Source organism: Gorilla gorilla, chromosome 6 (genome assembly GCF_029281585.2).
Source record: "Gorilla gorilla gorilla isolate KB3781 chromosome 6, NHGRI_mGorGor1-v2.1_pri, whole genome shotgun sequence".
NCBI lineage: Eukaryota > Metazoa > Chordata > Mammalia > Primates > Hominidae > Gorilla > Gorilla gorilla.
The window spans coordinates 160,026,721-160,048,396 of record NC_073230.2 but is presented as its reverse complement, the minus strand read 5'-3'; the positions used below and the strand labels follow the sequence as shown (position 1 = coordinate 160,048,396).

Below are 21,676 nucleotides of genomic sequence, written 5' to 3'. Positions count from 1 at the left end.
TTTATCTCGGGGCCCTTTCCACCAAACTTGCATGGCTTCAGTGGAAACCTAACAATTCGGCAGCGGGGAGGCTAAGCGGCCGAGGTTCCAAAACAACGTCTGGCACCTTCTAAAAGTTTAACAATGAACCAGCCTCTAAAATTAAGGTTTAATGAAACCAAGGCGCTTTCTTTCGTGAAGGAATTCCGTTGGCAACATCTTCGCAGCGACGCCCCGCTTTCTGGAACCCCTGCCCAGCGCCCCCTTCATTTCAGTCCTCCCCTCACGCTCCCACCTCTCCTCTCCCATTGTTTCGACCTACTCCCGCTGAGGCAAGCTGGGAAGTGTAGTTGCACGCCCTGCTGCCTGAGTCGGTTAGGTAGCTCTAAAAACTCGTAACTCCACAACAGTTCAATGGATTTTCGAGAGGTGGGGTAAAGCCTGGAAGGCTCAGCCGGTTTATCCAACGAGCAATCTGGGATTTGCAGTTTCCAGCGCCCGAAGTGCGCCCGCTAGCAGAGAGCTCTTGGACTCTAATCCCGCCCCCTCCCCGAGCCTCGCGCATCCTGATGGCGTCACGCGGCCCCGCGAGGTCTCTGGGATACATAGTAGTCCTCAAGGCGGGTCTCACTCTTGGCCGCTGCAACTTGAGGACTACACTTCCCAGGAGGCAGCGCGGCGGCGCGCCGAGAACCACCCGAGGCCGTGATTGGCTGGTGAGCCGGCCGCACGCGGAGGATCCTAAGGAGCAGCTCTGTTGCGACAGAGGCCGAGCAGCGAGGCCCAGTGAGTTAGGGGAAGGGGAGCTGTAGGGACAGGGTCCCCGCCGGTGACGGGGAAAGAGAATTAGAAGAGGAAGCAGGGAGGGGGTTTGGATGGAGGGCTCTGCGAGGGGGAAGATAGGGCTAAGGGAGAGAAGCTGACGGGCGGGGTGGGGGAGGACCCGGGGGTGACGAGCGTGGAGACTCGGAGGGGACTCACGCGGGCGAGGACGAGTGCGTCCCGGCAAGAGGCTGGGCTCGACGGCCGGGTGATGTGGAGAGGGACGACCGAGAAGAGGCCCGAGACGGACGGGAGGAGGAAGCCCGGAAAGTGAGGCGGCTAGCTGAGTGCGGAGCGCCAAGTTGTAGGGAAACCGGAGAGGGCGACCTCCGCTGAGGGGCAGAACCTGGTCCCCAGCCGGAGGCCCTGAAAGAAGGAGCGTTTCCAAAGTGAGGCAGTCCGTGGGGGACTGGTGCCTGTGGGAAGAGATGTTAAGATTAGAAGAGCCGCTGAGAATCGGCATTGGTTTGAGAGACCCTGACCAAGTTGGAACAGACGAGGCGGGGGCAGGCCAGGGCATCAGAGGCTTGATGTTGACAGGAAGATTCCTGAGAGGGATGGAGCAGGGCCCAGGCATTCTTACTAGTAAGTTTAGGGTTTGGGGGTATCTGTTTGCCTTCCTTCAGGCTCCCTGAAACAACAGTAACCTACCCCTGTGGGTCATCATCATGCCCTCCGACCTGGCCAAGAAGAAGGCAGCCAAAAAGAAGGAGGCTGCCAAAGCTCGACAGCGGCCCAGAAAAGGACATGAAGAAAATGGAGATGTTGTCACAGAACCACAGGTGACAGAGAAGAATGAGGCCAATGGCAGAGAGACCACAGGTGAATTGAGGGAGGGGTGAGTTGGGGATGGTTGCTAAGACTTAATGCATGCCCCAGCCAGAGTTGGAATCTTGATGCTGGGGGCAGTGGAGAATGTATCTGGTGTCATGCAACTTTTCATGATGAATCAAATCAGTAGAGTTGGAATTTGTGCCACCCTGTCATTGCGCAAGGAAGCCGAAGACGAGGTTCTCACATACTCAGTGGCAAGCGGATGTGAGAGTTGCTGAGCTGCCTTGCTGCTCTATTAGATTGTGAGGAGGGGGTCAGTTCCCTGCCCCTTTCTCAGTTTCCATTTCTATGCATGGTGACCAATGTGCCAGGTTCTTTGCTACATTATACAATAAGCTTGTCCTCTCACAGGGGTAGTGGCTCTACCTACAAGAGAGTAACTTGTGAGTTGTTTTACGGGGTTTTTCCTGGGAGAGAGCTCCCTTTCTGTTATTTATATTTTGGGAAATATTTATTATTTCTCAAGTGCTAGACATGGTGCTATACACTGAGGCACTACCGTCTTTCCTCCAAAAACTTACCGTCTAGACTGGGAAACATGGCCATATGTGGTAAAGACTATTCCAGGCCCTTGGCAGTCTAATCCCAGCCCTCTTCCCTGCCCCCTGAAAACTCCCTAAACAGGCTTCTGCTCCATCCAGACTATTTATTATCTCTTGGATAGTCACCACATCTCTGTCCTTTCACACACTGAATTATAGTACCATCATGTTTTTGCTAGCTACATTTGACATTTCTGTCAAGGCCCAGCTCAAGATAGTGAAGCGTCTCTCAGTCAAACCTGACCACAGTATTTCCATTCTCTATACCCTTTTGCTGTCTTTTAGTGTTACTTACCTTTTTATGTTGTATCTCCTGTTTCTTTGTCTAAATTGTTTCATCTTTGAGTGCAAGGACCCTGTCTTGGGCTTTTTTTATGACTTGCTTCTCAGGTAGACGCTAAGTAAATGTTTGAAGAGGAAAGGAGAATTAGTCTGCAAGTTGTAACAGATAGGCGTTCAGAAAAGGGGGAGTTAGAAAGCGATTAGAAGAAGCAATAAAGTCAGGCTGTGGGGAAGTTTTATTCCTGGCCACAGTAGTGGAGGACAGAAGTTATGAGTGATGGGAGTAAGTAAACAGATATGGGAGGACAAAACAAGGGAAAGCAGGGTGTCGGGGCAGCTCTGTGTCATTGTGCACTCTGTAAAGTTTGGGAAACATCTGAGTGCTCAGCAGGATTGGAGCCTGGTCCTTCAGGATGTTCAGCTTTGTGGAGAGCCGAGTCTGTCTCACAGCCATCTTCCCAAACTGCTTTTCTATCCGCAGAAGTAGATTTGCTGACCAAGGAGCTAGAGGACTTTGAGATGAAGAAAGCTGCTGCTCGAGCTGTCACTGGTGTCCTGGCCTCTCACCCCAACAGTACTGATGTTCACATCATCAACCTCTCACTCACCTTTCATGGTCAAGAGCTGCTCAGTGACACCAAACTGGAATTAAACTCAGGCCGTCGTTATGGCCTCATTGGTTTAAATGGAATTGGTGAGGCCCTTGGAAGGGGAGGTGGGAGGTATCTCTCCTTAGCTCATCTGTCACTCACAAGTATTTATTTAGCATCAACTGTGTTCAGAGCAAAGCATTTAGAATAGGGATGGGAGACCAGATTATGTCCAGGGGAAAGGAACTAGCAATGCAGAGCAGTATGTGTTATGTACAGGTTGAGTATCCCTTATCTGAAATGCTTGGAACCAGAAGTGTTTCGGATCTTGGAATATTTGCATTATACTTACCGGCTGAGCATCCCTAATCCAAAAACCTGAAATTCTCCAGTGAGCATTTCCTTTAAGCATCATGTGAGCACTTAAAAGGTTTTGGATTTTGGAGCATTTTGGATTTTCAGATTAGGGTGCGTCCACCCTGTACCACATGAGTAGTTACAGCAGGTGCTGGAGAAGTTGGTCAGGGGCGTGTGAAGCTGTGGTAAGTGAAAAAAGCTTCAGAGAAGGGGTGGGGCAAGAATTGGAGGAAAGTTAGAAAGGAATCCGAAGAATGGGGGCTGGCAAGATTCGAATGAATGAAGGGAAGAAAGGTCCTCAAAAAAAAAAAAAATGGATGAGGTCCCAGTTTGACTGGGGTGGAAGAACTAGTGGTGAAGAGGGATAGGGGAGTTCACTGTACCAAGCGTCTGCTGCTCTCCCCTCTCAGGAAAGTCCATGCTGCTCTCTGCTATTGGGAAGCGTGAAGTGCCCATCCCTGAGCACATCGACATCTACCATCTGACTCGAGAGATGCCCCCTAGTGACAAGACACCCTTGCATTGTGTGATGGAAGTCGACACAGAGCGGGCCATGCTGGAGAAAGAGGCAGAGCGGCTGGCTCATGAGGATGGTAGGGCTCCAGACCTGGGCATAGGGGTGGGCGTCCTCCCAGAAAGGCCCCCAGGAGCCTCATGGCCATACACTGTCCACAGCGGAGTGTGAGAAGCTCATGGAGCTCTACGAGCGCCTGGAGGAGCTGGATGCCGACAAGGCAGAGATGAGGGCCTCGCGGATCTTGCATGGACTGGGTTTCACACCTGCCATGCAGCGCAAGAAGCTAAAAGACTTCAGTGGGGGCTGGAGGATGAGGGTTGCCCTTGCCAGGTGAGTCCCTCCCTTCTTCCCTACCCCCATAACTGCCCCATCTCTCCAGTGTTTAGTGTTCACTCCAGTGGAACTGTTTGGAACAGGAGTCAGTGGTAAGTGTCAAATGAGACATGGACATCTGCAGTGTGGAGGGGGTTGTTGTGTATGGGCTAGAGAGAGAGCTTCCTCGCTGAAGTGGTAGAGTGACTCAGTTTTCTATTGGATTCTTAGCACCCAGCACAGAGTTTAGAGATCCTAGGGGTAGTCCTAGGTAAAACGGTGGAGTAGGTCTGTTTCTGTCCTCCCACCAGGATTCCCTTTCCACCCTTTTTGTACTCTAGTCCTGCTAATTCCAGCTGTAAAGATAAAATGTTAGACGGCTATTATGATAGCTGTCGTTCTTATTCTCTTGTGGCCTGGACTCAAAGTGAGTTTCCATTGACCAGCATTCCCCCAATAATCCCCCCAGAGTCACTAAACAGGTAATTCCTTGCCCCATCATTCTCTGTGAAGGGAATTTATAAGACTTGATATACTTCTCTAGAAAGTTGCCTGCATGTGCCTTAGAGCATAAGCACAGTGGTTCCACATGCTAGCAAGGATTAGCTGCCTCCGGTTCACCCAAGGAGCTTTTAAAAACACAGATTTCTGGTTTGGGAACCAGAGCTTTAGAGTCTATCCCTTGCTAGACTCTGGCCACCCGACGAGATAGGTCAATCTTCAGACCTTCAGATAGGTCTAATTTGTTTTAGCAGTTTATTTCCTCTGTATTTTTTTGTCTTCTCCGTAGTCTCCAACTTCAGTGCACAAGGCTCATAAACTCATAAAGACTTCTACAGCCTTGCCTCGAACTGTCCTTATATGCTTCTGAGCCCTGTATTCTACTCTTTAATCTCTTCTCTTCGACTGTTGTTTCTGTCCTGCTTCTCCTTTTCCCTCTGAGGTATAGAGCCTAAAATTGATTTCAAGACTCAAGCCAGGAGCCTACTCAGAATTGCTTGTAGCAGGCAAGTTTGTCCCGTCCTGTGTCACATCCATTATAATTCTGAGGTGCTTCTGTCTCCTTTACCGTCCTTCAGAGCCCTCTTTATTCGGCCCTTCATGCTGCTCCTGGATGAGCCTACCAACCACCTGGACCTAGATGCTTGCGTGTGGTTGGAAGAAGAGCTAAAAACGTAAGAGGGTGGAATGGGGGATGTGAGCGGGCAGGTCCCAAAGGGGGAATCTAGAAAATGGATGCCCAGAAACTGCACTGATGTTAGAGCGGTGAGAAAGGAACTGAAGGAAGGACAGAGTTCACTTTCTTGGACGAGCAGTGAGCACCTTTAGGGCTGTTTAGGGCTGGCCTTTTCGTTTGATTGTTTTTCTTTAGTTTGAAATTTATGAGCTTTTTTTTTTTTTTAAAAAATCCTTGTTGGTTTTGTCCATATTTCAAATTCAAGATCTTAATTAAAGATTTTTTTTCTTAATTGTATAAAGCTAAAAAGAGGTCTTCCATCTAAGATCATGATGCAGTGACAAAGGAAAATATAGCCAATATGGTCATGGTCCTACAGCTAAAGAACTGAATAAGCTGGAATATTGTACCAATTTTAAAAGAAGGCTTTTAGTGGTACAGTGACTTAGTACCTTCTTTCAAAAAGTAAAGCATTTTGTTTTTTATTGTGTCTGTACCAGTTCTTCCCACCCACAGTTTTGGATACATTCGTGGGTGTATTTGTGTACATACACGTTTCTGTTTACTATCACTGTTACTACCGTCTCCATCCCATTCTGTTGAAAATTAGAACAGAAGATTGAGGAAACTCAGGCTGTCTCGCCACACTGAAAGGCGTCCAAATACCCTTACAGTTAGATTGTCCAGTGGTGGCTTAGGTGCTTGCTAACAGCCAGGAATTGGACAACACATCTAAAAGGTGCTTAGGGATGAGGATGGGCCTGACTTTCAGTTCACCTGTTGTCAGCTAGCTCCCATGGTTGAGATCTTCACTAATTGGTTCTTTGGCTTTACAGTTTTAAGCGCATCTTGGTCCTCGTCTCCCATTCCCAGGATTTTCTGAATGGTGTCTGTACCAATATCATTCACATGCACAACAAGAAACTGAAGTATTATACGGTGAGTGGGCCTCGGCTTCTTCTGGTAATCTCTGTGTATACCAATTCTCTGAAATTCTCTTAAAAAAAAAAAAAAGGCTGGTGTGGTGGCTCATGCCTATAATCCCAGCACTTTGGGAGGCCGAGGTGGGTGGGTCACTTGAGGTCAGGAGTTTGAGACCAGCCTGGCCAATATGGTGAAACCCTGTCTCTACTAAAAATACAAAAAAAAATAGCCAGGCGTGGTGGCAGGTGCCTGTAGTCCCAGCTACTTGGGAAGCTGAGGCAGGAGAATCACTTGAACCCTGGAGGCAGAGGTTGCAGTGAGCTGAGATCACACCACTGCACTCCAGCCTGGGTGACAGAGCAAGACTCCATCTCAAAAAAAAAAAAGCAGACCTACCTATTAGCTCCTTTCTACCTATTGCTATGAAAAGATATGGACAAGGAGTCCTACCACCTGTTTTATTTTAATCCCAAAGTCATTGCTTTCAGGCCATAGGCCATGGATTGGCAGCCTGTGCACACAAGGTGTATGTTTGCCTTGTGGCAAAGAAGTTGACTTTTCACGGTGACCAGGCAGGCCCTGCTCTCATCTGCCTTGCCTCTTTTTTTCTGGAAACAGAATCTCATTCCGTCACCCAGGCTGGCATGATCTCAGCTCACTGCAACCTCTACTTCCTGAATTCAAGCGATTCTTGTACCTCAGCCTTCTGAGTAGCTGGGACTACAGGCATGCACTACCATGTCTGGCTAGTTTTTGTATTTTTAGTAGAGACGGGATTTTGCCATGTTGGCCAGGCTGGTCTTGAACTCTTGACTTCAGGTGATCTGCCCGCCTCAGCCTCCCAAAGTGCTGGGATAACAGGCATGAGCCACCACACGAGGCCTCCCTCTGCCTTCTTGAATGCCTTCTTAATTCTGCTTCACTCTACACATTTACCCCACCTCCCATGACCACAGGAGAATGGGGGTCAGGATCTCAATAGCCCACTGTTGTGCCTTGCCTTTTCATTTTATATTTCAAAAAGCATGTAAGAAACTAACGATTGATGTCCTCTTCATTCATAGTCATAGGAGTATTAGTTTTTAATATAGCCTTCCAGAAACTTCATGTATACTTGCACACATTTGTAGAAAATGTCATGTATACGTAATCTTTTTCTTTTTATACAATTGCAGCTTTTTTTTTTTTTTTTTTGAGATGGAATCTTGCTCCATTGCCAGGCTGGAGTGCAGTGGCGCGATCTGGGCTCACTGCAACCTCCACCTCCCAGGTTCAAGGGACTCTCCTGCCTCGGCTTCCTGAGTAGCTGGGACTACAGGCGCGTGCCACCACACCCAGCTAATTTTTGTATTTTTAGTAGAGATGGGGTTTCACCATATTGGCCAGGATGGTCTCCCTCTCTTGACCTCATGATCCGCCTGCCTCGGCCTCCCAAAGTGCTGGGATTACAGGCGTGAGCCACCGCACCCGGCCTCTTTTTTCTCGAGATGGGGTCTGTCTCTGTCACCCAGGCTGGAGTCCAGTGGCGTGATACTGGCTCACTGCAACTTCTGCCTCCCAGGTTCAAGCGATCCTCCCACCTCACCCTCCCAAGTAGCTGAGACCACAGGCACATGCCACCATACCCAGCTAATTTTTATATCTTTAGTAGAGACGGGGTTTCGCCATGTTGGCTAGGCTGCTCTCAAACTCCTGGCCTCAAGTGATCCACCCACCTCAGCCTCCCAAAGTGCTGGGATTACAGGTGTGAGCCACTGCACCTGGCCACAGTTACAATTTTAATAATCATTCTGTAGGTTGCTTTTTTAAATTTAGTATATTTTGGACTGCTTTCCATGTGAGTATATATAAATCAATCACAATCTTTTCAGTGACTGCATAGTATTTCGTTATGTGTTTATCCTGTAACTTGTTAGGCCCTTTCTGATGGATATTTAGCTTGAGTCCAGTTTTTGTTTGCAGATAGAAACCATGGTAGTCCACTTATGCAGGGTTTGTCAGCTTCTAAATCTGAATGGTCTGTTTTCCCCTCTGGAGACAGCTCTTGCAGTCTTTTGTGGGGCTTCAGCCTCTAGGGGCCGGAGGAGGAATAGGAGGTGGTATTGGAAGGCTCTGAGCCTCGTGACGTCTGTATGACTGTGATTTTCAGGACTATTCCCAGTGCCACAGGTGTCTTTCTAGCTAACCTAAGGATTTGCGCTGGAGCCTGGCCCTGGCTGGGCTGAGCGAGGGGCATAGAATTGAAAAGACTCTGATTTGATGTTAGGATATGCTTCTGTAATGCACGTCCTCTCTTCTTACTGCACAGCCTTAGAGCCAGGGCCAAGTTAGTGCCATCCCTCATCCCCTTAAACTCTGAGTGAGAATCCAGGATTGAAACCCTGGTTAAAGCTGCCTGCCTTGCCTGGCACATTTCCATGCAGGGTAATTATGATCAGTACGTGAAGACGCGGCTAGAGCTGGAGGAGAACCAGATGAAGAGGTTTCACTGGGAGCAAGATCAGATTGCACACATGAAGGTAGGGAGACTGCAGAGTCAGGCTCATGGCCTCCTGTCTGAAAGAAGCAGGGGGCTCGGATGAGGGCATTTCGAGAAGCGGTAGTGATGGAGGAGGTCGGGAAGAAGTTACGATCACCATTTTTACCCTGGATTGAAGATGAATTGTTGAGCGCCTGCACATACTCCAAGCTCTCTTTGGTCTTTTTTAGAACTACATTGCGAGGTTTGGTCATGGCAGTGCCAAGCTGGCCCGGCAGGCCCAGAGCAAGGAGAAGACGCTACAGAAAATGATGGCATCAGGACTGACAGAGAGGGTCGTGAGCGATAAGGTGGGGTGTGATAGGGTGGGGTGTGATTGGGTGGGGTTGGGTGGCCTAAGGTGAGGTGGATAAGAAAGGAGCCAACTTGATAAATGCCCTCTTTTCTTCCTAGACACTGTCATTTTATTTCCCACCATGTGGCAAGATCCCTCCGCCTGTCATTATGGTGCAAAATGTGAGCTTCAAGTATACAAAAGATGGGGTAAGTTCAGGGCAGGGCATGGGTGGCTGGGGTGTATCTTAGGGTGAGTGGCAGCTCATGGGAGTTGCTCCTGTTCTGTGCTGACCACACCTGCTAGCCCACGTGCTCTGGGGGATTTTCAAGTGTGGCAGCTGGGGTGCCTCATCCAAGGCTGCTCGCGGGCCTTTCTTCGTGTATATGGAAAGAAGACTACTCAGCTGGGTTGGTGGGCGGAGGCAGTGGGCGAGGCGGGGTCTGCTATGAGTGCTTCCTCCCGCTACTCTCCCTTCCTCCTCTCTTGGTGACTGGGAATTCAGCGGGCTTGGTCTGCTGGTCATAGCAGATCTGTATTCTAGCCTTGTGTCCACATCTCTCTCATCCCCACCTCAGCCTTGCATCTACAATAATCTAGAATTTGGAATTGACCTTGACACACGAGTGGCTCTGGTAGGGCCCAATGGAGCAGGGAAGTCAACTCTTCTGAAGCTGCTAACTGGAGAGGTATGGTGCCAAGGTGGGCGTGGATCCCTCTAAGATTAGGCCTTGCGATGGTTAAGGAAGAGGGGAGTGATGCAGGGGCTACTACTTTGGGAGGGCCTGAGTACCCTGGTGGTGAGTGAGCCATCTGGAGGGGTGGAGCAGCAGACAGGAGAGGGGGAATGTCTGGTTGGACAGTGCTGAGGCTGGGGGCTGTTTTCCTGGGACAGGGATAGGTAGGGAGGAGTCTTAGAGTGTGTGTGTGAATACATGTATGTGTTTAAGCACGTTTCTATTTTCTTTTTTCTTTCTTTTTTTTTTTGAGGTGGAGTCTCGCTCTGTTGCCCAGGCTGGAATGCAATGGTGCAATCTCAGCTCACTGCAACCTTCATCCCCCGAGTTCAAGCACTTCTCCTGCCTCAGCCTCCCAAGTAGCTGGGATTACAGGCACACGCCGCAGCTAATTTTTTTGTATTTTAGTAGAGATGGGGTTTCACCATGTTCATTAGGCTGGTCTTAAACTCCTGACCTCATGATCTGCCCACCTCGGCCTCCCAAAGTGCTGGGATTACAGGCGTGAGCCACCGCGCCTGGCCCATGTTTCTATTTTCAATCAGAGCATTTAGAATATAGGAACATCTGTGCATTTAGGGATGCTGCAGGTTCTCAAGTAATGTCATTTCATTAATATTGATGAAAAATAGAAATGATTCCCAGCTGGGGCCACTGTCTTTGTGGAGTTTGCACTTTCCCTTTAACGTCTACATGGGTTTTCTCTGGTACTTCAGTTTCTTCCCACATTCCAAAGCTGCACCTGTCAGGTTACTTGGAACGTCTCAGTGGTTCCAGTCTGAATGAGTGTGGGTGTGTGAGTGCATCCTATAACGGAATGGTGTCCTCTTCAGGGCTGGTTCTTGTCTTGTTCCCTGGGTTGTGGGATGGGCTCCGGCTGCCCATGATCCTAAACTTGAATAAGCAGGTTGGAAAATGATAGAATGAATGAATATAAAATATTGTAAAAGAAAAATTCATAAAGTTTATGATAACCATACAAATGCAGTCAGCAAACCAGCCACATTCGTGATTATTTTTGAACTGTGTGGTGGTAGGAGGTGCTGCTTACAGTTTTCCCTTTGCAAACATTTATTCCTTGGTTTAGCCCACCACTCTTACAATTGCCATCACTCACTGATTCACCAGAAATTGGGTAAATATCTTACCTTGTTTTTATTAATCTTTCTTAAGTGTATGTATAGCTCACATGTATTTTGATGTTGAATATTAGAAGTGACTGGGTTTTTTGGCCAGGTGCTGTGGCTCACACCTGTAATCCCAGTGCTTTGGGAGGCCGAGGCAGGCAGATCACTTGAGATCAGGAGTGTGAGACCAGCCTGGCCACATGGTGAAACCCCCTCTCTACTAAAAATGCAAAAAAAAAATTAGCCAGGTGTGGTGGCGGGTGTCTGTAATCCCAGCTACTCCAGAATCTCTTGAGCCTGGGACGGAGAGGTTGCAGTTAGTCGAGATCTCGCCACTGCACTCCAGCCTGGGCAACAGAGCGAGACTCCCTCTTAAAAAAAAGAATCTTTGGATCTTTATTTAGAAGTTTGGTGATCTTTTTTTGTGACCAAAAATGCTGCAGGAACCTAATTCTTGTTTATATCAGTTAGCCTGTGGCAAAATTAGTTTTGTTATATGTTGTTTCACTTAAAGTGAAACTTTAAAATAGGTTCTGTTTCTAAGAATCTATCGATGACAGTGACAACTTTGAGGACTTAACTGTTTTTAATTTTAGAAAATGTATGTTGCACCTACATCCAAGTCCTTTGTTATACAGCATAGTGCATTCAGTAGACATTTTATAACTACTTAAATTGTATCTTTGCCTCTTGAGAACATCTGCTTCAGTACATCTTCCTAAATATTTTTAGAGTGGCCAGAATAGCAGTGTGCGAGTTGGTGATGTATTCTTTTTAGGAAGTTGAGTCTTGTTCAGTGTGAACATGTGTTTGTTTGCCTGCTCTGCCTATGTTTCTAACTGGGCTTCCTTTGTTTCATGCTTACGTTTCTACTTTTTTCTTCCTAGCTACTACCCACAGATGGCATGATCCGAAAACACTCTCATGTCAAGATAGGGCGTTACCATCAGGTACAGGCCTGGGGTTGGGATCCGGGGAATTGCCCAGGGTATAGGAAGGGGCTGTACCTGGCTGAATTCCAGCCAGCCGCCCCCACCCCCTGGCAGGAATTCCAGCCTAGGTGGCTCCTACCTGCTTCTTGAACCCAGAACAGGTGCCTGGGATAGAAATAGGAAGTTACCTAGTAGGGTTTATTTTGAAGCGGGATGCCAGTCACACCCGGGTGGCTTCCATTTTTCCTGTAGCATTTACAAGAGCAGCTGGACTTAGATCTCTCGCCTTTGGAGTACATGATGAAGTGCTACCCAGAGATCAAGGAGAAGGAAGAAATGAGGAAGATCATTGGGCGATACGGTCTCACTGGGAAACAACAGGTCAGTAAAGGAGGGTGTGGTGAGGATGCCAGATAGCTGGCAGACTGTGGCTGGGTGGGTCAGGGGATACTGTCCTGGCAGCCTGGGTTTGGAAGCTGTCCAAACCAGAGTCTCCTCCATTTGATTCTCCTAAGAACCTACTACCTTTTCTTTACTCTAGGTTGTTATGTAATAGAGCATTTTGAGGGGGCAAGGATAGCGTGCCAGTCTCTGACATGCCCTTGTGCCATAGTGCTTGAGGGCAAAGGAACTTGTAATCTAGAAAACAAATTTCTGGATTCAGATCTGGAAGGATCCAATTCATTGCCAAGGGAGCGAGAGGTGTGGGCTTAGTAATGGCAAGGGCTTCAGGTTTCCGGACGAGTCTCTTTCAGGCCTCAAGAGACTAGTGGGTCTCTCTGAGCCTCACTTTTTATAAATGGCGATGCTAATGGAGGAGTCAAGGAGAAATGAGGGAGAGATGAGCTGTGCTGTTTGGCAGGGATAATGCCAAGTTATATGTAGGTCATGGTTCTACTCAGGTGAGCCCAATCCGGAACTTGTCAGACGGGCAGAAGTGCCGAGTGTGTCTGGCCTGGCTGGCCTGGCAGAACCCCCACATGCTCTTCCTGGATGAACCCACCAATCACCTGGATATCGAGACCATCGACGCCCTGGCAGATGCCATCAATGAGTTTGAGGGTGGTATGATGCTGGTCAGCCATGACTTCAGACTCATTCAGCAGGTGAGGCCCTGGCCAGGGGGTGAGGCACAGCAGAGAGCTTCTAGGGGGTTGGGTAGGGTAGTCATGGCATGTGGAGGGTGCATAATACCTGCCTACTGAATTAAGAGAAGGGGCTCAGAGTGTAGACACAGGTGGTGAGGACCAGTTCTTATGCCTCTTTGGGGCTACTTAGAAAGCCTTAACTGAAACACTTCATTTCTTCAGTAGCTATCTGGAAATGTCAACCAACTTAGCATTTTGGGCCCAAATGGGAAAGAGAGTTGGGTAGAAAACGGTGCTTTTACTACTGTCCCAAGATTCTTCAGTCCAAAAATAGTATTCTAAGGAGGGTTTTGATTAGACAGCTACCACAGTCATTTGAGAAAAAGTTGTTGCTCATTCCTCTGAAGCTCTGGGGAAGATGAGAGGTGGAGAAAAGAAGGCTGAGAGTGAAGCCTCTGAATAGATCTAGGCCCTGCCAGGGAGCTGACAATAGGAGTGACACAGCAGCAGTTCCTGGCTTGGAAGGCTCCAAACCTGATGATGGTACCCTTGGGTTAGAACATCCCAAATAACTTAGAAGTAGTGAGACAGTGAGTTGGATATGGGTTTGGGGGGCGGAGTTTTCTTCCTAGACGCCCCTCAGGACAGTCTGCTGGGCAGAGGCAGGGACAGTGACTAGCCCAGGATTAAGTCCAGGTTTTGCTTTCTAGGTTGCACAGGAAATTTGGGTCTGTGAGAAGCAGACAATCACCAGGTGGCCTGGAGACATCCTGGCTTACAAGGAGCACCTCAAGTCCAAGCTGGTGGATGAGGAGCCCCAGCTCACCAAGAGGACCCACAACGTGTGAGCCCTCTACCTGGGTTCAGGTCAGGAGCTCCATCTGGGAACTAACAGCTGCTAACCTGACCAGCCGCTCAGGACAGGACCCTGGGGCTACACTCCTGCATTGCTGCAATACTGCTCCCCCAGCCTCTCCCCTGCCCCTCGACCTGCCTTAGCTGCACTCTCTTACCTACAGCTGGACAGTACCTGTCTGTTTCCTGTCCTCCTTCCAGTTACATCTGTCCATGTCTGGACTCGGCTGGCCGTTCCCTCCAGCCCCTTGCTGGTTATCTTACTCTGAGTGTGATGCAGTCAGAGGCACCTGCGGGTTAGCCCAAGGGCCCAAGCCCTGGATTTGGCCCGCGGAGGAGCTTAGGATCCTCGTTTTCTGGGTTTTGGTGATGTTGGAGGAGTACCCCCCAGCCCACCGCCCCGATTCCTTTTTGCTTCTGGTTTGGAGCTCCGGACCAGGACCTTCGTCCTGGTCAGTTTTTAAATAATTATTTAGCAGTGTAACTTTTAGACCTGCGTGACATCTACAAAGCGCCCAATAAAGAAAGAGGAAGCCACGGTCCCTACCTTCCTTCTCGGGTCTCTGGGGCCTTCTCCTCCCTGCAGTGCCAACATGCACTACCCACAGCAGGAGCTGGATCCAGCGTCAGTGTGTCGATGGGAACTGAAGACCAGTCCATAGGAGCTGGAAGAACTTTCTCCCTTTACTTCTGATTTGAAATTGTACCTTTTCTCAGGCCTGTGATTCACAGACTTTAACATGAATCAGAATCACCTGGAGGGCTCATGCGATCAGATTGCCAGATCTCGCCTCAGCGTTTCTGGTTCAGTAGGTTTTGGGGGAGACCAAGAACGTTAACATTTCTAGCAAGTTTCCAGGTGATGCTGTTGTTGCTGGTCTAGAGACTGTTTTGAGAACCACTGTCCAGGAGCGTGGTTTTCTGATTGTGATCTGAGGTTCTGCCCCAACTGCACAGCAGTTGGGCTGCTTGTTAAAAATGCAGGCCAGGTGCGGTGGCTCACACCTGTAATCCCAGCGCTTTGGGAGGCTGAGGCAGGTGGATCACTTGAGCTCAGGAGTTCAAGACCAGCTTGGGAAACATGGCAAAACCCGTCTTTATGCGCCTGGAATCCCACCTGCTCAGGTGGCTAGGGTGGATGGATCGCTTGAGCCCAGGAGGTGGAGGTTGCAGTGAGCTGAGATTGCACCACTGCATTCCAGCCTGGATCACAGAGCAAAACCCTGTCTCAAAAAAATGCAGACTGGCCAGGCACAGTGGCTCACACATGTAATCCGACTGTAAGCTCATCACCTTGGGAGGCCAATGTAGGAGGATCAATTGAGCCCAGAAGTTCAAGACCAGCCTGGGCAAAGTAGGGAGACCCCTTCTCTACAAATAGTAATAAAATGAACCAGGCATGGTAGCATGTGCCTGCGGTCCCAGCTGCTCTGGAAAGAGGAGGCTCACTTGAGCCCAGGAGGTTGAGGCTGCAGTGAGCAGAGCGTGCCGCTGCACTCCAGCCTGATGACAGACCGAGACACTGTCTCAAAAAAATAAAAACATTCAGATTGCTGAGCATCAGACCTATTGATGAGTCGCATTTGGTAGAATGGGAGAGGTGCAGAGGCGGCCAGGAGGTTGCAGTTTCACACCAACGTCTGTGAACCTCTCTTCCTATTGGGATACAGGAAATTTTGTATGTTTACCTGTCCACAGCCATAGTTATCATCACTGTTGAATTCACTTCCAGCCCAGCGCTCTGCATACGTTATCTGGGTCTTTTGAACTTCAATAGCATTTCACCAGTGGCCATCCTTCCTGGTGTGGATTCATCACTCTGCCTCTGAAATCAGCCATCCCTATGGGAAGACACAGCCATGATTTTTCAGTACTCATAATACAGCCAGGACTGGCGGGAGCAACTGTCCCAGATGGTGTTTAAACCCCTTAGGAGCTCATGATCTTGTTGGAAAGCCAGTAAGACAGAGCCATACAGGACACAAATTAGATGCTAAATTGTGATTTAGATAGGAGACAGAAGTATTCAAAAAGGAGGGAAATTTCTTGTGAGTAGCTGCCCAGAAAGGTGGAATTGGTGTGCTCTCACTTGAAAAATGAGTAGGATCTTCTCAGATGGCCACAAAGTCCAGGAGCTGCCCTGGGCAACAGGGACAGGAGCCTCCCGTGAGACACTGCAGCTGAGACAGACGGGAGTCCTCTGACCCCAGAGGGTACTGGCTTGACTGCTTTATGCCTTAAGTGGGGCCTGGAGCAAAATGGCCCAGGTTAGTCTGTCCTGAGAGTCCAGAGCCTTGGTTCAGGGGAGAATGGCATCTGGAGAGTGGGCTGCTGGGATAATGGGGACAGTGAGGGACAGAGCCCTTGATACTTAAGGAAGTGCTGGATATTGCTAAGAATTCAGGTAGTCTCGGGATCTCCAGAGTCTCCATGCTAGGACAGGGGATCTTCAGAACCTAGAGGAATGGAAATAGTCTAGTCAGCTTATTTGTCGAGAAAAATGTCAACCTTGGTAATTTAAATAATGCTTTAAAAGTCCACAAAATACATATTTCTAAAATTAGCAGTGCCTTGTTTTGGATTGAGAAGTGGCCTGTTAATTCTCTTAAACTTTAGCCCGTAGGATGTGGCCAGCCGTCCAGAGCTGGGTGGAGAGGTAAGTTGATTGAGGGGTTGCTAGCTTTAACACAGCCAGCAGGTGATGCTGGTCTTTGGAACCCTTCTCCCACCTCTCAATTTGTAACATCCTCTTTTCCCCCAAGCCCCTATACCTTTCATATTGCTCCAGGTTTCTTTAATCACAGTATTCAAGGGCCTGAAGTATTTGTTCCCCCATAGGTGCTAAGTGAGACAATTGACTTTCTCCATTTTGCAATGGGCTTTTCTTCCCTTTACTGCTAACTCCCAAGACCCCCACGTCTGCTTTTCTGGTGAGCACCTATTGCTTTTCTGCTTCTCACCTCCTCCAGTGGTCTTCCTCCCTGTCAGCCTCTTCACCACCTGGGGAGCTTCTGCTATCTGCATCTAGTCCAGGCTCAGGCGTTTTGCTCATCTGCCTTCAGTCCAAGCCTCATTATACTCCGCTCACACTGATTCCACTCTACCTTTCACACCGTTTCTTTCTCTCATTCTTCCCAATTAAAGGATACATCCTACAAGGATACATCCTACAATGGGTATGCGAAGGATACCCTTCATATACCCATTTGTACCAAGAAGCGGCCTCTAGCTACTCGAGCCCTCCTCACCATGAGTACCACCACTTTTAGCCCCTTCACCCTTCTCTGGTGGTTTGATGTGAACCAGTCTTGTCTCTTCAGCTCCGCTGGGGCCCAGTGGGGGAGGGAGCTTGCATTCCTTCTGGAGTCTCCAGCACTGTGAGCTGTGCTGGCACCTGTGTGCTCCGTGATTACAGGCTGGTGGGCTGGAGTTGCCTGAACTTTTAACAAGTGCGTAAATACACTGGGAGATGGTTGGGTGGGGGAGGGGACCCGGTGAAGGGTTTCTTAATTCAGAGGGATTACTTGTGGGAGAGGAAGGAACAATTAGTCTCTTTTCAAGGTTAGCCCAGAGCATGTTCTGGATTGGGATTGAGTCACGCCCCTTGCCTCCCACCTGCCCCCCCCCCCTACTCTCCCAGGTGCATGTCCCCAGCCACACCTGGTGGGGCAGCTGACTTGATAAAAAGTAGCTCCGAGGGTGTGGGCGAGGGCTATTCGAGAAGCAGGAGGATGAGCGCTGAGTATGGACAGCGGCAGCAGCCCGGGGGCCGTGGGGGTCGCAGTTCTGGGAACAAAAAGTCCAAAAAGCGCTGTCGGCGCAAGGAATCCTACTCCATGTATATCTACAAGGTGCTGAAGCAGGTGAGTGCACAGCAAGGATGTGTGTGAGGGATGCCCTCACAAAGCGCCTTGAAAGGGCACTGGCTGGAAGCGGGGACCCTGAGGTTAGTGTTGGCACTGGGGCAAGTGGCTCAGGCAGGCCGGGCCCCTCTTGAGGTGGCGGGACCTGGTTTCTGAGGTCTCCACCTCTCTCAGGATCTTGGGCACCGGTGATAGGAGACAAAGCGTGCTCCCTGCCACCCTCCAGAAGTTTACGGGAACGATGATGAGATAACGTGATTAGGTGGGACATAATTAAAGGACAAGAGGACCACACTTTCTATGCCAGGCTGAAGGTGATCAGGTGCCAAACACATTATGATACAAAGTGTGTTGGTGACCGAGAAGAAGAGTGATCGGGGTGAACTGGAGTCTTGGGGAAGGTCTTCTGGACAAGTGGCACTCAGTTCTTTGAGGGGCTTAGGGTTTGTCCACCTTATAGACAAACAGCTTGAGGCCCCTAAAGACTCCATGGGGTTCCTGCATCACATGGCCTGACAGTGGCAGTGTCCCAGTTCCCCTGGCTCTGGGCAAGCCCCTAGCATCCTTCCTGTGTGTCCCTCTCCCCAACACACTGGGGCTGCAGGTGCCCTATATTCATGCACAAAAAGCAGCTACTCCCAGGACTTGGAACACTGACAATCAGTTTGTCTGGAGGATCCAAAGCTGCTGCTCAGCAGGGCCAAGGCCAGGAGGAGGCGGGGGTAGCCATGTGTTGCCCGCCTTGGGTCTCCAGCCTGCTTGAAACTCTTACCCCTAACTCTGTTAGAGCAGGCCCCAGAGGTAATGCCTGTCTCCAGTCCAAATCCCATTAGCGGTTTAGTGAATTGACAACCTGGGTGCCTGGGAATGCTCTTGTGGGGTTGGGGGTGGGTGGGTCCAGCACTGATACGGGTTGGCTGAAGAGATGCACCAGAGGACAGATTCTGGTGCCCTGAAGAAGGTGGGGTAGGAGTGGGTATCGCTGAGCCCTGTGTCTTAGCCCGATTTTGAGGGGCAAAAATTGCGACTGATGGGTGGGACAACGCCTGGACTCGCAGAGGAGAGTGCTGCTGAGGGCCAACCCCTCAACCTCCTGATGTGGGTGAGAGCTCTAAGGAGAACAGGGTGTGCTGACAGCAGAGGGGGTTTGGGCAGAACTAGCCTTGTGCCAGGTGCAGATTTGCTGCTGGCAGTGGAGACCAGAGGTGGCAGGGAGGGCGGCTGGGACAGAGCCTCCTGGTTCTAGTGCTGTTTTCATCTCTGACTCCATGTAGGTTGTGGGACAGTCACTTCTCTCCCACTTCACATCTGACCAGGTCTACCTACTCACATTTTAGAACTGCCATCAGTTCCCATTTGCTTTACTAGAGATCACTTAGTTCAAAAGCTTGCGTGACAGAAGAGGAAACTGAGGCCCAGAGGAAAGGGCCGTATTTGAGGTCGTAGTGATTCACAGTACAGCTGCAGAACAGGACTCCTCCCCTGGTCCGGGGCTGGGACTGTGTCACATGGATAGGCTCACTGGTTATGTGCTCCACCAAGTTATATGCACAAACGTTTTGACACTACAGTCCCGCCTCTGGAAATAACCTTCCCTATGCTCACACAAGATTCAAAGATGGGCATTTACCATAGCACCATCTAATAGCAGAAACAACAAAAAACACCCCAAACCCAAATCCTGAATATTCGTGAAGAGAAGAATGGTGATAGGAAGTATGATACATCCATACCGTGGAACACTATGCAAATGCATCAGTGAAACCAGCAAGATGCATGTGTAACTGGTCCCATTTTTTAAATATAGATGCTTGTGTGTGCTCATACAAGGAACTTAATCATGTTACCTCCTGCAGTTGAAAACTTCTTTTAAAAAACTTGGATATACCATAGCAGTACAAAGAAAACACAAATCCCTATTTCCATGACTGTTGGCCTCTGGGAAGGGGCTGGTGAGGAGCCCCCTTGCCTTCTGCCTCTGGCTTCCTAGAGCCCCCAGCTCAGGGCTGAGGCTTGCAGTGTAGGCAGGACCCCCCCTCCCCTGGCCCCTTCCATTAACCGAGTGGTGCTGCCCTCTCTCCAGGTGCACCCTGACATCGGCATCTCTGCCAAGGCCATGAGCATCATGAACTCGTTTGTAAACGACGTGTTTGAGCAGCTGGCGTGTGAGGCTGCCCGGCTGGCCCAGTACTCGGGCCGGACCACCCTGACATCCCGAGAAGTCCAGACGGCTGTGCGTCTGCTGCTGCCTGGGGAACTGGCCAAGCACGCTGTGTCCGAGGGCACCAAGGCTGTCACCAAGTACACCAGCTCCAAGTGACCCAGGGTCTGACAAAAATAAAGGGTGAACTGTTTCTGTGCACTGTGGTGATTTGAAAGAAGGGTGTGTGAGGCCAGGGTGTGGTCTGGAGCAAGGGTGTCCTCACTTCCAGGCTACCACAGGTGGAGCAGCACTTCTTCAGATGTCTTAGAAACTGCTTTCTAGGTGTATCCCGTGAGCAACGTGTGATAGCTTTGTAAACATGCGAATGTTCTATTTGGTAGTGAGCTGAAACAAGACCTGGGACTGGACTAGCATCTGGATTTACCGCCAGCTGATTCCCTCTTGGGACCTGAAATTCCTCCTGTGTGGTCCTCTTTCAGGCTGTGTCTTCGCGATGTCATTTCCCACCAACTGTCATTGCGTCCTGTACGACAGGCACTGTTGTGTGAAGGGGCCACATAGATCTATTCAAGATACAAAAACTGAAGGCCCAGACTGGCTTCTAAATAACCTGCTGAGATCAGTATGATTTTTCAGTTTCCCCTTTATTTCAGAACAAATCAGTGGGGATGTTTTTGAAACTCCTAACATCCCCAATTTTATTTGGAAAAATTTGAAACCCACAGAAAAACTGCAAGAAGCACCATGGCCACGCCTATGTCCTTACCTAGATTTACTGCTCACCACTTAACCACTTGCTTTTCCTGTCTCATGCAGCCTCTGCTTATCTTGTGGGCACATGACCCATAAATCCTCTTCCAAGCTTGGACAGGATGAAGGGGTGGGATTTAGACAAACCTCCAATCCTTTGTGCCGTTTGTAATTGGACAGACCTGGCTTGTGGTCGCCTTCATCTCCACATATTGAAAAGGCATCGCCTTGTAGTAATAGCTGACGTTCAGCGGCAGCTACCTAGGTCACGTGTATTTTCTCATACCTCGAGCCTCACCTTGAGGTTCTGTGAGCTGAGGACTAATGATCCACGTTTACATTCACAGCTAGCAAGGGGCAGGCCCAGGAGATCTGGCCCCAAAGTCTCACTCCTGCCCACTCTGCCCTGTGTTCACACCTTGCCCTACCAGGTATGACCCGGGCCAGCAGGAGCCAAAGCACCTGGGAGCTTGTTAGAAAGGCAGGCTCTTGAGTCCCCCCTCAGATCTGGAGGAGAATCTGTTTATCTATCTATCTATCTATCTATCTATCTATCTATCTATCTATCTATCTATCTATTTTTGAGACAGAGTTTCGCTTTGTGTCCAGGCTGGAGTGCAGTGGTGCCATCTCTGCTCACTGCAACCTCTCCCCATCCTGGGTTCAAGCGGTTGTCCTGCCTCAGCCTCCCGAGTAGCTGGGATTACAGGCATGCGCCACCACGCCTGGCTAATTTTTATATTTTTAGTAGAGATGGGGTTTCACCATGTTGGCCAGGCTGGTCTTGAACTCCCAACCTCAGGAGATCCGCCTGCCCTGGCCTCCCAAAGTGCTGGGATTACAGGCATGAGCCACTGCGCCCAGCCTGGAATCTGCATTTTAATGAGACCCTCAGGTAGCTCATAGGCACCTTCGAGTTCCTCCTCTTTGCTCCTCCTTGCCGCTATCTCCCTTCTGTCCCTTTCCCTGGCCCTGTTCCTCTTAGATTTACTTATTCATAAGCCTCGACGT

At 49.6% G+C, this 21,676-nt stretch overlaps 2 protein-coding genes across 3 annotated transcripts; both read left to right on the top strand.

The window, feature by feature from the left end:
* The first annotated feature begins 289 nt into the window (after positions 1-289).
* Positions 290-15,451, top strand: ABCF2 (ATP binding cassette subfamily F member 2). 2 transcript variants are annotated; one of them, XM_019031457.3, is made up of 15 exons: positions 290-765; positions 1,428-1,623; positions 2,941-3,153; positions 3,817-3,999; positions 4,082-4,253; positions 5,315-5,410; positions 6,249-6,351; positions 8,760-8,855; positions 9,046-9,165; positions 9,269-9,358; positions 9,728-9,838; positions 11,901-11,963; positions 12,198-12,326; positions 12,848-13,051; positions 13,744-15,451. In XM_019031457.3, the coding sequence occupies exons 2-15, from the start codon at positions 1,470-1,472 to the stop codon at positions 13,879-13,881; spliced, it is 1,872 nt and encodes a 623-aa protein (XP_018887002.2). In that variant the 5' UTR covers positions 290-765; positions 1,428-1,469; the 3' UTR covers positions 13,882-15,451. The 2 variants fall into 2 exon arrangements, with proteins under 2 accessions (XP_018887002.2, XP_018887004.2); XM_019031459.4 differs by having other exon boundaries at positions 751-1,071.
* Positions 15,452-16,443: 992 nt separating this feature from the next.
* H2BK1 (H2B.K variant histone 1) lies at positions 16,444-20,105 on the top strand. The gene is made up of 2 exons (XM_031013048.3): positions 16,444-17,751; positions 19,835-20,105. Exons 1-2 carry the CDS (start codon positions 17,533-17,535, stop codon positions 20,069-20,071), a joined length of 456 nt encoding a protein of 151 aa, XP_030868908.1. The 5' UTR covers positions 16,444-17,532; the 3' UTR covers positions 20,072-20,105.
* Positions 20,106-21,676: the final 1,571 nt, after the last annotated feature.